We start from the raw sequence: 15,991 nt of genomic DNA, 5'->3' as shown, positions 1-15,991 counted from the left end.
AAAGATTAATCTATAATTGAAAAAACGTTTATACTACCAAAGGTGGAGGATTGATGCTCCCTAGCTTACTACTCTATAAAACATCCTAATAAGCATACACAATACATGAACACCTTAGTTAGGCCACAATGATAAGGTATCTTAGTATTTTAACTCTAAAACCACTCGGCCACCCTGGCCAACATCAAAACATCGTCGAGCCACCGTTGGAATACCATCGAATTACCACTGAGCTACTGTTAAACTATCACTGGTCCATTGATAAGCCCCCATCAGAACATTGTCGGAACCTAAATTATTAGTTAAAATATTTTCTTAAAAAATGATTTTCTTTAAAATATTTTTTGACAAAAACATATTTTATGTCGAAATAAACTAAACCTAAATATGAACTTAACATATTACATAATTCATTTATTTATTAAAAAAAAACCACTATTTTTTTGGTCCCTATGGATTGGTATCATGTCGCCATCTCTAGGAGATATATGATGAGTTTTATATGCTAGAAAACAAAGTAATTATTGCATGTGTTTTATAGTGTTAGTATTTAGGAGTTCCATTGAATACCCCTTCATGTAGGTGAACCTGGTTTAGAAGCATTTGTGTTGGGTTACACGTCAGAAATCAAGGTACGACCACTGCATCGGTACATGTGAGCGTTACTGTCTTGTATCTAACTTTGTCTTCTGAATACTGGAATTCCTGGGTTTGGCTGCCCCGGAGTGGTTTTTCTCTTAACTGAGTTTCCACTTCGTCAATAAAAATCTCTGTATCATTTACTTTCCGCTGTGCTTTAATTTTTGTTGACACTTATGCACACACTTTGTTTTTAGAAGTCATTTCAATTTTTCATATAGCATCCCGCATGGGTAATATGAAATTTCATTGGTCAACCTATAACCTCTTGCTCAAAAAGAACAACATTATGGAGGAATAGAGGGCACTTCCGTATCCACATCTCATCTAACAATTGGGAAATTGTTAACTTAGCCATGCAATGAGCGGTTTTATTAGCCTCCCGTTTTACATGCTAAACTGAAAAAGAATGCAAACTATTAAGGTGTTGCTTAGAATCATCGAGTAGGTTTCCGAAACTACTCCAACATGGTTCTTCTTTCTTCATACTTAATAAATATCAAAGTGATCCGGCATATTTATATAGAGTATTCAAAACCATAGTTTTTGATATTCTTAATCATAATAAATAATTAAGTTCATTGTAGTAAATAACAGTTAATCAATGTAAATTTTAATTTAGGGATAATTGCACCGTTGGTCCCTGTGGTATACCATAATTATTTTTCACTCCCTATGGTTTAAAAAGTTCATGGGAGGTCCTCGTGATATGCAATAATTACAAATTGATCCCTAGCGTCAAATTCTGTTAAATTTTTTAACAGATTCCGTCAAATGCCACGTCAGCGCCACGTGTTGCCAATAAGATGGCGACACGTGTCTACCGTAATAAAAAAATATAAATTTATTAAAAAAAAAAAAATACTTATTTTTTATAAAAAAAAAAATTCAAAAAAATAAAAAAAAAAAAAAAAAAAAAAGCTGAAGGGGTGGCCCAGCCACCCCTTTGGGGGTGGCCGTGCGCCACCCCTGGCCACTGGGGTGGCCGCGCGCCACCCCAGGCGGCCTCTGGGGGTGTCCCGAAGGCCACCCCCAATGGCCTGGGGGTGGCCGCGCGCCACCCCCGGCGGCCTCTGGGGGTGGCGCGCCGCCACCCCCATGGGCTGGGGGTGGCCAGGCCACCCCCTTTCCCCATTTTTGTTTTTTTCTTTTTTAAAAAAAAAAAAAATAAGTATTTTTTATTTATTTTTTAATAAATTTATATTATTTTATTAAGATTAGACATGTCAGCGCCACGTGTCACCAATAAGATGACGACACGTGGCGCTGATGTGGCATTTGACGGAATCTGTTAAAAATTTTAACAGAATTTGACGCCAGGGATCGATTTGTAATTATTGCACATCAGAAGGACCTCCCGTGAACTTTTTAAACCATAGGAAGTGAAAAATAATTATGGTATACCACAAGGACCAACGATACAATTATCCCTTTAATTTACACGATAGGTCTTCTATAGAGTACATCTATTGCAACGGTAGATTCAATAAACTATTTGTTGGGAAATATTCTCAATAATTAGTAAATGGATTTATTTAATTCATACAAGATCATTTACTTATATTAGTCCTGAAATACCAACTATATTAGAAGGTTAAGGCTAAGACTCATCAAGAAATAATTTCACAAGAAGCTAAGAGTAACTTGGAAGCATCAAATCTCGGGATACTCAGATTGTACGAATCTTGAGTAGGCCATGAAGAAATCGCAGAATCAATGAATCAATTCTTACCTTATTCGGAGTGAACGATTGAAGTCTCATATATAAATAGGTGCAAACCACTAGGTATTCTTCAAATGATTTTATTATTCTACAGGCTTGATCTGAATTCTTCGCAAAAAGATTGACTTAGGCATCGAAGTGGGTCCGGCTTGCACCCCTGGCAAGCTTCTTTGATATTTATTGTTTTGCAGGAGAGAAGGCAAGATTTCACAAAAGCTTGTGTCACCGTACTATAAACTGTTTCAAAACTATTGATTTAATATTAAACATTTGAAAGAAAGGTCCAAAGTTAATAAAATTCAAAATCACCATGATCGCCCTTTGGATAATTAATCGCCCACATGAATAAGGTGGTTTTTATTAATTAGGTTTATGAACAATATTATATAGCTGCAAGGAGAGCAATATTAATCGCCCACATTATACAAGGAGAGCAAGTCTTCCTGCTCTTTTTAACCCATATTGTTTGATCAACTACACTATTTGATATATAGTGTAATGCTACATACTACAGCTTTATCTCATTTTTATTTTATTGGAATCAACTATTCTTAAAACAAAAAAATAAAATAAAATTGAAGGACCGACTATTATGTCAATCGAGTTAGATAGGAAGAGACGATGATATAGTATTAAGCATTACTCATTTGATATTTATCGCATTAGTTTTCCTTTCCACCATGAGAACCGGAATCTTCTATTTTTGTTTTTGGAACTCATGGGCCATGCAAATTCTACATGATTATCTTGCACAGATTTGGAATTCTTTATCGGAATCTCTTAATATTCAAGCACAAAATTACAAAAAAAATAAAAAATAAAAAATATCGTCTATCTTGAACAATTATTTATACCAACAATTCGAACAGCAAATGTGAGAGAGTCTTTATGAGGCCTGTCTGTCTAAACATGTAGACAAACTGTCCGAGACCTGTTCGAACAGATAGGTCCCATAAAAGCTCGTTCACAACAATTCAAATAACAAGATTACAGAGATTAGGTCTCGGATTTTAAAAACCAAAAGCAATGACCCCACCATTAGCAATAAGTTATTAGTCAAATCCAAAAGCAATGACCCCACCATTAGCAATAAGTTATTAATAGACTAATAGTACATAGACTACTATAATAATTGAGTAGATTTAGTTCGATCCTGTTTTCCCCCAATGTAAATGTTTAGGACACAATTCTCTTTGTATGTTATCTATAAATAGCAAGGGCCTATACATTCTCTATGCACATAAAAAAGAAGAAGCAAGAGAGTTTCATATATAGCTATTGAAGACATGAACCCTCGAATGGCTTGGCTCACTCTTCTCTCACTCCTCCTGGTAAGAATATAAACGTTTTTCTTTATTGAATTTGAATTATGATTAGATGGCCTTCAAAGGCACTACAAGAAAAATGGGATGTTGCCGGAAAAAAATCCGGCGTTGCTATTCGCGACTACACATCAACGACCACCTTAACTATTTTGGTCTTATTAGTGACGGGTCGTCGCTGATAAGTTGATCGTTAAAGACTAAAATTCTTGTAGTGATATCGAGCTTGTAATTTCTTACTTTTTTTTTTAATCCTTGGAACAGTTTTCTATTTCCGTAGAGTCAAGAAAAGATCCAGGAGAATATTGGACAAGTGTTATGAAAGATCAGCCAATGCCAGAAGCAATCCAAGGCCTTGTTCATTTGGATTCAGCGCCATCTCAACCTACCAAGAATGCCAACTGTGATCACTCATCTATGGGGACGAGGAACAAGAACCAGCCTTTTGCTGAGGATTTTGAACCAAGACCCAATGTCTCAGCCTATAACGACGATGATGTTGGTCAGGAAAAAGAGAAGAAATTCGTGAAGGATTTTGAACCAAGACCCGATATCACAGCCTATAACGATGATGATGTTGGTGGGGAAAAAGAGAAGAAGTTTGTGAAGGATTTTGAACCAAGACCCAATGTCTCAGCCTATAACGACGATGATGTTGGTCAGGAAAAAGAGAAGAAATTCGTGAAGGATTTTGAACCAAGACCCAATGTCTCAGCCTATAACGACGATGATGTTAGTCGGGAAAAAGAGAAGAAATTTGTGAAGGATTTTGAACCAAGACCCAATCTCTCAGCCTATAACGATGATGATGTTGGTCAGGAAACAGAGAAGAAATTTGTTTAGGATTTTGATCCAAGACCAGATGCTAGTATTTATCGCGAGTAAGGAAGGAGGATAAAATAAATATGCAGTTTAACAATTTTATGTAATTAAGATATCATGCCAACTAAATAAGTAAAATAAGGGGCAAAAAAAGAAAAAAAGAAAAAGAAAAAGGAAGCTATATATGTACGTGAGAAGGTTACTATATATGTAAAATTTCTAAGTGTGTGATGATGACTAGGAAAAGTGTAGTGTCTGATGATGACTAAATAAAGGTTTTGTGATGTGTTTATCCTTTTCCTCCTAATTAATGTCTCTTCTGCAGCATCCCCTTTTTTTCTTTTTTCTTTTTCTTTTCTTTTTCTTTTTCTTTTTCTTTTAGTATATCTGACCATATCTCTGAGCATATATATATATATATATATATATATATATATATATATATATATATATATATATATATATATATTTTGGGTTTGGCTTAAGTCCAATATTAATTGGAATTCGATTTATTGGAATTGAGATACTTGTCCCGACACAAGAGACACATGTTCAAATCCCAACAGGTCCAATCGGTACCTCATTTTCTTTCATTACATTAATATCACACTCTATTTTTTATTTTTATTTTTATTTTTATTTTTTATCACATTCTCATGCATATACCTTTGTCCCATTGGTTTTATCATCACCCACATTTTTTTTTAATTGTTAGTACCATTTGAAAGAGAAAGATGAAAAAGTATTAGGGAAAAAAAAAAAGAACAGAAAAGAAAGCAAGTTTGCTTCCTCTTGTAAAGAGCCTAGGTCATGTTTGGGTTTGTTAATGACAAAACCCTTTTTCAATACATCAGAAGGGATTGAGTCCATAGAGGGGAAGTTTGACAAATCGAGCAACATTGAGAACTTGATTTTCAATATAATGAATGGTCTCCCAATCAAGATCACAATACTTAGACCTATTCTTTAGACGGATAAATATTTCCAACAATTTTGCTATTTGAATTACGGTGAGAGAATCTCTACGAAACAAGTGAACTTCATAAGAACTCTTTCACATCTACAGCTTGAATTACATTACTGAAAATCTAAATCCGGTTGATCTTTACTCCTTAAAGCTTAGAAAGTAGGCATGGTATGACTATAACTTCAAGTGGGGTGGCTTTGATGTTTGTTAGTCCAAACCTCTCAGTCATATCAACCGGTGCATTAGAGGGAGCTGAGATCTCATACATGTGTAAAAAACTAGCAAGTGCTAAATACAAGGCCAAAAGATACTCCAAGGCATGCTCTTCTATCACTTCCAAATGGGATCAATTCAAAATGTTGACCCCTTACATCAACATCTTTGTGGGTGGTGAGAAATCTTTATGGCTCAAACTTCATGGGATCTGACCATATGCATGGATCTATTTGAATTTCCAAATGTTTGTGATTAGTCGGGTGCCTTTTGGGACTCGGCAACCTCCTATGGTGCAGTCCTCCAAAGATTCATGTGGTGCTCGTGGATATAAACATAATGTCTCTTTTACTATGGCTTGGAGGAAGACCAACTTACCTATATCCAACTCGTTTACAGTTCTTTCCTTGCCCATTTGAAAATCAAGCTCATCTTAGGCCTTTTTCAACACATAGCGGTTGTTCAACAAGAGTGATATTGCCCAAGTTAGGGTAACCGTGCTGATGTCACTGCCTCCTGCAATTATACTCTGCAAAGTGCAGTGTTTGTCAAAATGATATACTCTGAAACAAATGATCCTACTGTTTTAGAGCTTAAATCATGAGATCACGAGGTACATCAGGAACACAAACTAAAATTTTTGCTAACGTAATAGAGAGACAGAATTGCGTTGTTCAACTACTTATCCGATCAGGTAAATCTTATAAGTGTTCTCTCATAATCACATACTTGAATTCTCTCATATTCAAGCAGATAATTTGAGAGAATCATAATCTATTTGTGTATGTATCTATCTCTCTCTGTGACTTGGATGGTAAAAATGTGAGTTACTTTAATGTTGAACTCTGGGAATTGGAATTGGAGGCACGGTGGAAGTGTGAATTGCGAAAGAAAAAGGCAACTCTTCGTCTATGTTTGTTACAAGTTAAGATCCTTATAATTATTTGTCCAAATTGTAGATGATTTAGGTAGGTAATTATGAGAGATCACTTATGGAACCCATCTGACTGGATAAGTGATTGGGCAACCTAATTTTTTTTTGTCAAGTAGATCCTATAAGTAGTCTCTCACAATCACCTATCCGAATCGTCTACAATTCGGGTAAATAGTTGTAGACGCTCCTAATCGGTTTGTTACTCTTGCTTTATATTGATTGATGTAATTTATTTTAAGTGACATTTTATGTTTGGTAGACAGTAAAAAAAAATTTAAAAACTATTTAAAATATAACATGTTAGTCGGTGTGAAATGAGTGTGAATAGTAGCATTATTCATTTCAAAATGAGATGAATAAAAATTAGGTTGGACGGTGGAAAGAATGAATAAATAAATAATATTTAAATAGAATAGTGAAAGTAAATAAAAAAAAAAAGAAAGAAAGAGATATAACTGTTTTGAAAATGTAAATAATTAAAATAAAATATATATATATACTTGAACTACATTAGTTAAAGAGTAGCTAGCGGGATATAAATGCCCTTACCATAGAATATTGTTCTTTAACATGAGAATATCACATTCTTCTCTTGACAATTATTCTTTTTCGTAGTGAATAGTTATTTTATCCAATCATAACTATGTCTATTTTTGTAATTTTGAGGACCATGGACCATCACCAGTGTATATTAGTAATTCTCTTATTTTAATTCTTATATGCGTTCCAGTTTATTTATCGGTTAACAACTGTCGTAATTGCCCCGTTGTTTCGTAAATATCGACTGTTATTTGTTGCTGTACATCTGTACATGTGTGATATCAGTATCACAATTCCAGATAACAAGGATATTGATCCGGATCCCCAAAAAAATCAACGGCATAAATTAACGCTCCATCCTCCACACCCACCCAAATCCATGAAGCCGCAACAACTATCCTGCACCACCGCCGCACACAAGCACAAAATCTTTTTCCCAGAATCATTTTTGCTTTCTCCAGCACATCTACCCCGCGATTACCAAATGAAATTCTTTCACCTTCCGTGGAAGGTGTAAAACAATCCTGGGCATTGACGATCCACAGAAAATGGTGTATATCGAACACTCGCACTGAAACCATACCATACGCTCCAATCACAAACAGTGAGAACGAGCCCTCGTAATGGAAGAGAAGCGCAGCGAAGCCGGGACTGCACCGGCGGTTGGCGCCGAATCGCCGGCTTCGGAGCCGTCCTCGTCGCGGCGCCGATCCGGGGCCCAGAAAAGAAAGGCCAGCAACTTCGGCGCGTCGAACTTTTCATCCGCGCTTTCGAAACGAATCACACGCGAGAAGGCCTCGCTGTCCCACCCTCCGATCCACAACGGCCCGTTGACCAGGGCGCGCCAAGGCCCCAACAACCTCGCCGCGTCAGCTCTAGCTCCGCAGGGGGGAGCGGCGGCCCCGGCGAAGAAGCCTAATGAGCAGGCGATGGCTGCGGCTGCGGCGGAGGAGCTGAGCAAGAAGAGCGAGCTGGTGGCTTTGGAGGCTGCGATGGAAGCTGAGCTTGAGGCTGTCAGATCTCGTGGCGCTAATGCTCACGTGGTTCCCAGTCATTGCGGTGAGTTTTGGTGTTTGAAACCCTAATTTGTTTACGTTTTCGGCAGGAAATTTGTTGTTTGGATGCTGTGAAAAGTGAGGAAAAGAAAGAAAAATGTAATTTTGAATTCAATTGTTAGTTTGGTTTTCCAAAAATGAAGAACGACAGCTTAAGTTAGTTACGAAGTTCCTCTTTGTCACGCTTAGTTAAGTTGGGATTCGAATTTTCGAGTTCCAAATGACGTCAAGCTTGTTTCCCTCTGTTTGCTTTTTGATGCTTTTGTTTACAATTGATTTGAATTCTGTAAAGGTGAAGAATTTCACTTTAGCTGAGCCACATTCGTCTGCGTTAGGCGAATTTGATTTCAGGTTTCTGTTTTCTTGATTATCCAATAGTTTCACCATCTTGGAAAGTTTAGAGAGCCTTAATGTTGGGAATTTGTTATGAAAATGCTTGTGCAGGGTTCCTATTAGATAGTTTTGTAAACGGTTGCATACACTCTGGTTGGTTGCCTAGAAATGTGAGGAAAGGAATGGAAAAGGAAGTTCTGCATTTCATGTCTTCGTCTTGTTTTGGAGTCTCTGAATTTTAAAACAACAAAGTGTAGTTACTTTTTTTCTCAAGCGTGTATAGTTCCATTAAGAGCATCTGTATTGAGCTCTTCAAAAGTGTGTTTTAGCCAAATTTTGGCTAAATTTCACAAAAACCTCCCTTTATCAAGCTCGGCAGTTCTCTCCCCAATTTAGCTTCTGTCAGAACCCTCTCCAAATATACTGAACAAAAATCTTTCGCCAAAGAATTTCCTCCCATTTTATATTCATTTCATCTCTCTCGCTCTCTCATCTCTCCCTCCTTGGCGCCACATAATCCTTCTTCACCAACGGCACCAAAAGCCCACAAACTAATACATTCCGTTGTAAAAGTGTTGAGTTCTTTTAGATCTGTTTGTTTTGTGCGATTTCTATTTCATTTCTAGATTGAGTTTTGTTTTCTTTCCCAAACTACCCCGCCCTGCCTCTCTCTCTTCCACTCTACCATCCATCAAGTTTTTACCAGTGCAAGGCGAAGCTTGAAGCAGAAGCGGGAGCCAGAATCTGAAGACCAAAGCAAAACTTGCAAGCTTCTCTGAATCTCAGGTTTTGTTGATATGGGTTTTGTTTGGTAGATGGGAGAATTGGGAAAGGGGAAAACGGTTAGAATAAAAATTATATTTAAATAGAATAGAGTGAGATTTAGAGAGTTTACTGTGTGATGCTTTTGTAAAGTTGCTAGTTAAACTAAAAAAAAGTGAATTTTCTAGCCAAATTTTAGCTCAGGAATAGAGAATTCTATACAGATGCTCTAAGGATCTAAATGAAGTGTGCATATATGTTGAGGTTTTGTTTTTTTTTAAAAGCAGATTTAAGTTTTGATCATTTGAGGCAAAACAATTATTATTATTTTTTTTAATTAAAGCATATTTCCTCCTTTTGGCTTTCAGGTTGGTTTTCATGGACAAAAGTTCATCCTGTTGAGGAGCACACATTGCCTTCTTTCTTTAATGGGAAGTCTGAGGCTCGGACACCTAATATGTATATGGAGATACGTAATTGGATTATGAAGAAATTCCATTCAAATCCAAACACACAAATTGAATTGAAAGACATTCCAGAGCTTGAAGTTGGAGACTTGGAAGCAAGGCAAGAGGTGATGGAGTTTTTGGATCACTGGGGTTTGATTAATTTCCATCCTTTCCCACCAACAGATTCCGTTTTGCCCTGTGCTGACAATGACGGGGCAGCTAAAACGGATTCCTTGGTTGAAAAACTCTTTCGCTTTGAAACACCAGAATTGTATCTGCATGTTGTTCCGAAGACTAATTTGACAACTCCAGCTGTGCCATCTGGGTTTTTTCCAGAGTCTGCGATTGCTGAAGAGTTGGCAAGGGCCGAGGGGCCATCAGTTGAGTACCACTGCAACTCTTGTTCAGCTGATTGCTCTCGCAAGCGCTACCATTGCCAGAAGCAGGTTCGTTGTTCCATAAAAGTTCTGTCTTTTTGAAAAATTGTATTATATGGTATGTTAATCATGACAGAAACAATTTGTTGAACTCAATCTTCACTTGCGTTTGAGTTCCCATTCTGCAATGCTGCCTTAACTTGCTATCTACATGAGTTGAGATGTATTTTTGAATGTCCAGAATCTCTCTCTATATTTGTTTTGCTTGAGTTGGATTGATGTTTTGAATATATCTTCCATCGTTTTCAAAGTTTTTGAAATCTTAAGTGGTTGAATCATAAATAAAAGTCAATTTATCCTACTCTCTCTTGTAAATCCAAGAGATCTCAACAATTTTGACTATCCCAACTTTTAGGAGGCGTAGAATTAAAAAGGCCTGGATAATGACAGCTAGATAAGGTCTTTCACCATCTGTGAATTCATTTATACATGATGCAATCCCGTTCATCTGCCACTTTTAGCAATAAAGTAGTGGACAATGTAATTTCATATATAATGAGTTTCATGTAATGGTAAAAAAAAATTAGTCCTCTATTTGATGAAGAAAGATTTGATGACTTATGTATTTATTTATTTTCACTAATCATAGTTTCCATACACCAATGTCAACTCTACTAATTGATCACATTCATCCTTGACAGGCAGATTTTGATCTATGTTCTGATTGCTTTAATAATGGAAAATTTGGTTCTGGTATGTCCTCATTGGATTTTATTCTCATGGAACCTGCTGAAGCTCCTGGGTTAAGCAGTGGGAAATGGACAGATCAGGAGACGCTCCTTCTCCTTGAAGCACTGGAACTTTATAAAGAAAACTGGAATGAGATTGCAGAACATGTTGCCACAAAGACAAAAGCGCAATGTATATTGCATTTTCTTCAAATGCCAATTGAGGATACATTTATCGATTGTGATGTTGATATTGATGCAAGTTCCAAAGAAATTGCAGACCCAGCTTTCACCAATAATGATTCATCTGTCCCTAAAGATGCTCCTGAATCAAAGGAAATTAAGACTGGTGCTAGCGAGGGTCAGCCTCTGACTTCCCCAATGGAAACTTCAAATGCAGAAGATACAAGTGAAGTGAAGGTTGGTGAGGAATCAAGGCCGGAAGATGCAAGTGAAGTAAATGTTGATCAGGAAACTTTGGGACCAGAAGAGACCAGTGAAGTGAAAGGTGATCAGGATGTGGGTGAAAACTGGGCACTAAAGGCTCTTAGAGAAGCATTTGAAGCTGTTGGTTATCCTCCAGCACCTGATAACCAACTTTCGTTTGCTGAAGTGGGAAACCCTGCCATGGCATTGGTAAGTTGAATGAATATCTGGAGAAAGTTAAAGCCTATCTGTTAGGGCGCATTTGGAGGGCATCACAGTGATTTATAAGTAATCTATCTGGTCTACAATTCATGGAAATGATCTCATTGAACTACCCAAATTTCCATATTAACACATTTAAGTACTTTTTAGAACATACTTAAATGAAATAATTCCAATATGATGTCCAAAATTATACATATAGAATTATATGTGTATGTACTGAATATTTTGAATACCTTGAGGCTTTATATCTCACATCTCAATGAGTAAAACATACCAGTCACGCTTTTGCCTTCCATAACTCTTGTTATATTACACTAGTTGCTCTCTTTTACAGGCAGTTTTTCTGGCACGACTGGTAGGACCTGATGTTGCGATTGCTTCAGCTCACAGTTCATTAAAATCCATATCTGGCAGTTCTCCTGGCATTCAGCTGGCTGCTAGACACTGTGTTCTTTTGGAAGATCCACCAGATGACAAGAAAGAATTGATTGGTTCTGAGAGGTATTATACTTTATGTGGAGCTTATATTTCTTTGGAAGTTTCTGAGTATATTCTGATGTCATTGAGATATTTGCTGTGTTGCTTGAAATTGTTCACAGGGATGCTCAGGAAGATCGAAACCTGGAAGGCAGAAACGTGAAAGGGGATAATTCACCGTCAGTGTTGGATGACACAGATTTATCTAATGGCCACAATAACAAGAAAATTAAAGATTGTGCTCCTGAAGAAACTCAGAATGGTGAATCCACTGGGAAACCACATGCTGCAAAGGAACAAGATGTTAAAGCTTCTTGTGAGGAAGTTAGACGACATAATTTGGATGATACTAGCAATTCAGATGTTCCAAAAGACCACCCACAAAGTACTATGAAGGAATCAGACAATTTAACATCCAAGGTGGAGCTTCCACCAAGCTCTGGGGAGGAGCCACAAGAGAGAACTTCGGTAGGAGAGCCTTCTCAACCTGCAGAGGCATTAAAAGATGTACATATGGTTTCTGATTCTCCATCAGCCGAAAAGAATGAGCTTCAGCAACCAGTTCCATCAGATTCAGTGAGAGAGCCACCACAACCTACAGAAGCACCGAGGGACGCAGATATGTTGTCTGATTCTCTGCCCTTGGAAAAGAATGGGCCGGATCAACCAGTGACAACCAGTTCTGTTGGAAAGCCTCAACCTACTGAGGCATCAACGGATGTAGATATGGTTTCAGATTCTCTGCCATCCGAAAAGAATGAACCTCAGCAACCAGTTACAAAAAAATCAGTGGAGGAACCCTCTCAAACTACAGAGGCACCGAAGGATGTAGTTATGGTGTCTGATTCTCTGCCATCCGAAAAGAATGCGTCTCAGCAACCAGTTACAACTATTTCAGTGGTCGACAAGGGAGCAAGTAAAGGTCTCTCTCTCTCTCTCTTTCTGTGTACTGTGTAGTATTAGTGGCAATACTGTCAAGAGATCTAGGCAAATATAGGAAGGAAGAACGTGTACACAAGTTGGTTTGGAGTGGGATGAAATGGTAGGATGGAGAAAATGCATGCAAGAGAATGGTGTGAGCGTAACATGATTTTTGGAAGTTTGTCAGGAAATTTTTTTAAAATTTGCAAATATATTCTAATGCCTGCTAGTTATAATTGAATTGTTGGATATGTGGCATTAAATTGAGTTGCAAGATAAAAGGTATCCTTTATTAAACATTGAAGGACTTTATCAGCCTGGCAATCTTTGACTGCACAGTTTGCAAAACAAATTATGATTGTATTTGTGATATTATGACTATATTTCCTAATTTATTGTTTTCTTTTCAGGTGAGGACCAAATTGAAGATGGTAAAATAGTCAAACCCGAGATTATAGAGAGGAAAAATGAGAACAAATTTGATAAAGTAAAGCGTGCTGCAATTACTGCAGTTTCCGCGGCAGCAGTTAAGGGAAAACTTCTTGCAAACCAGGAAGAAGACCATATCCGACAACTTGCTGCATTTTTGATAGAAAAGCAGGTAATCTCACAGCCAAACTGGCTCTCATTTTTCCAGTGTATTGTTGATTTTCAGAGTTTGACTTTATGGTGGTTTCCATTTGTTGCAGTTGCATAAGTTGGAAACCAAGTTAGCTTTCTTTAATGAGATGGAACATGTGCTAATGAGGGTAAGGGAGCAATTGGACAGGTCTAGGCAGAGGCTTTACCATGAGCGGGCACAGATAATTGCAGCCCGACTTGGTGCACCAGCTTCGTCATCTAGAGCAATGCCACCTTCATTGCCTACCAACAGAATTGCCACAAATTTTGCAAACTCAGTTGCAAGGATGCCAATGAGCATGACATCCCAAAGGCCACCAATTTTAAGACCCATGGGGACAGTGGCTTCTAGTCCTTCAAACCCATTTGCATCCAATACAGCGGCCGGAAGTTCAGTTGGGCCACCCGGCCAGGACAAGCTTTATTCAGTTGGGACAAAGTAGACTTTGAGGACATATGAGAGATTTTCATTCATTCTTATCCCCTACTAATGCAGTAGCAGCTTTGCCAAGTGAGTACCCATTTTTGTTGTTGCTATTAAACTTGGTGAAGACATGGTTGGCTGAATACAACTTAGTCCAACTTGAGAAGATTGTAGCTGGTTCACATGAGTTAAGGGCTTGGGTTCTGAGAGTTTTTCGCTGAGCCAATTTGCTCTGATTAATGTCAACAAATGAAAGGATAGAGAAGAAAAAAACAGAGAGAAAACACCATGGGCGCATGGGACTTTTAAAGAGCAAGTCCCTCTTGAGTACCGATTTGTATTTTGTAGGTTTATGTTTGCAGTAGAAGTTTACGCAATTTGGAAGGAGAGAAGTAGAAATGTTTGTAGTGTTTGTTCTACATGATCTGAGTTAGGTGTGATATTCTTTCTTTTATGATCTTCTGCCTTCTCACCGGAATAGATGGCTTCCGAGATCATGAGACATCTCAAGAGTAATGTACTTTTAGGGTTAGATAGATCATAGATGCCAGTGTGTTTTCTCCTGAGATTCTGTGCGGACTTACTGTCTTCACTTGAGAGTGCTTTTAGTCTTCTGGGGAATGTCTTTTACGCTCTCTTGTTCGATTTGTTATTAGTTTGACATAATTCAGTTGATTTCTTTTGTCCTGGGAGCTTTTCTGTAGCGTCTGAAATTGAAACCCCTTGGATTCACAAGTCATTGGTTTCTATGGAAAAACATTAAATATTGAACTTTGGCTAAAAATAAAAAAGACAGATCTGACACATGTTTAATTCACTGGACCTAACATCTTATTTGCAATTATTTCACCAAACTTTCGAAAGTGACCTTCGATTCCTTCAAATTACCAATTACTTCCACTTTACTCCATCCGTTAGCATTAAACTACTCGTCACACTTGACTCAAAATGTCTATTATATTCCTACATCAAATAAAAAATTAAAAACAAAACACCATAGGAGACCCGTGGCCTAGCCGTTGGTCTCCCCGGCTTTATGTTGGGTCTTTTTGCAAAATAAATAAATAAATAAATAAATATATATATATATATATATATATATATATATATATATATATATATATATATATATATATATATATATATATATATATATATATAAGGGCAAAATTGATAAGAGAATTACATGTATTTTTAATATAGCATGCGAGAAACATACGACAGCTTGATAGGTTGGGTTGAAATTTGAAGGAAAATTTTGTTTTTGAAAAACAAAATTAAACAAGAGTTGTTTACTAGTAATGCTATAAGGAGGACTAGAGTCTTTTTTGTATCTTTTCAAATGTCATGTGGCTTTTAAATTATTATTTAGGGTTAAATACCCCAGAGGTACCTGAGTTTTACGTGTTTTTAAATTTAGTACTTCAGTTTCATTTCGTATCACAGGTAGTACCTGAATTTGGAAGAAAAAAACGCTAGGTAGTACCTGTCAGATTTCTCGTCCAAATTTCAACTTCTCGCCACGTGTCAACCGCTGAGGTTGACACGTGGCACCACATAAAAAAAATTAAAAATTACAAAATTACAAAATTAAAAAAATGATTAAAATTAAAAAAAAAAAAAAGAAAAAAAAGAAAAAAAAAAAGAGGGGTGGCTGAGCCACCCCCTTGGCCGGTCTGGGGTGGCCAAACCATCCCATAGGGGGTGGTTCGGCCACCCCACAGTTAAAAAAAAAAAAATTGAAGGGTTTTGGCCCTAGAGGGTGGCCGAACCACCCCCTAGGGCCACGGGGGTGGTTCGGCCACCCCCAGTCCGCCGGCCAAGGGGGTGGCTCAGCCACCCCTCTTTTTTTTTTTTTCTTTTTTTCTTTTTTTTTTTTAATTTTAATCATTTTTTTAATTTTGTAATTTTTAATTTTTAATTTTTTTTTATGTGGTGCCACGTGTCAACCTCAGCGGTTGACACGTGGCGAGAAGTTGAAATTTGGACGAGAAATCTGACAGGTACTACCTAGGGTTTTTTTCTTCCAAATT

General features: G+C 37.3%; 2 protein-coding genes across 2 annotated transcripts; both read left to right on the top strand.

The window, feature by feature from the left end:
- The first annotated feature begins 3,537 nt into the window (after positions 1–3,537).
- LOC133882446 (organ-specific protein S2-like) lies at positions 3,538–4,813 on the top strand. Its single transcript, XM_062321632.1, has 2 exons — positions 3,538–3,693; positions 3,949–4,813. The coding sequence occupies exons 1-2, from the start codon at positions 3,649–3,651 to the stop codon at positions 4,525–4,527; spliced, it is 624 nt and encodes a 207-aa protein (XP_062177616.1). The 5' UTR covers positions 3,538–3,648; the 3' UTR covers positions 4,528–4,813.
- A 2,708-nt stretch (positions 4,814–7,521) lies between these two features.
- Positions 7,522–14,650, top strand: LOC133881572 (SWI/SNF complex subunit SWI3D). Its single transcript, XM_062320524.1, has 7 exons — positions 7,522–8,219; positions 9,679–10,205; positions 10,838–11,500; positions 11,850–12,016; positions 12,115–12,914; positions 13,324–13,514; positions 13,603–14,650. Exons 1-7 carry the CDS (start codon positions 7,784–7,786, stop codon positions 13,975–13,977), a joined length of 3,159 nt encoding a protein of 1,052 aa, XP_062176508.1. The 5' UTR covers positions 7,522–7,783; the 3' UTR covers positions 13,978–14,650.
- The last annotated feature ends 1,341 nt before the right edge of the window (positions 14,651–15,991 follow it).

This window comes from Alnus glutinosa, chromosome 11, assembly GCF_958979055.1.
Source record: "Alnus glutinosa chromosome 11, dhAlnGlut1.1, whole genome shotgun sequence".
NCBI lineage: Eukaryota > Viridiplantae > Streptophyta > Magnoliopsida > Fagales > Betulaceae > Alnus > Alnus glutinosa.
This window is presented reverse-complemented; position numbering and strand designations above follow the sequence as displayed.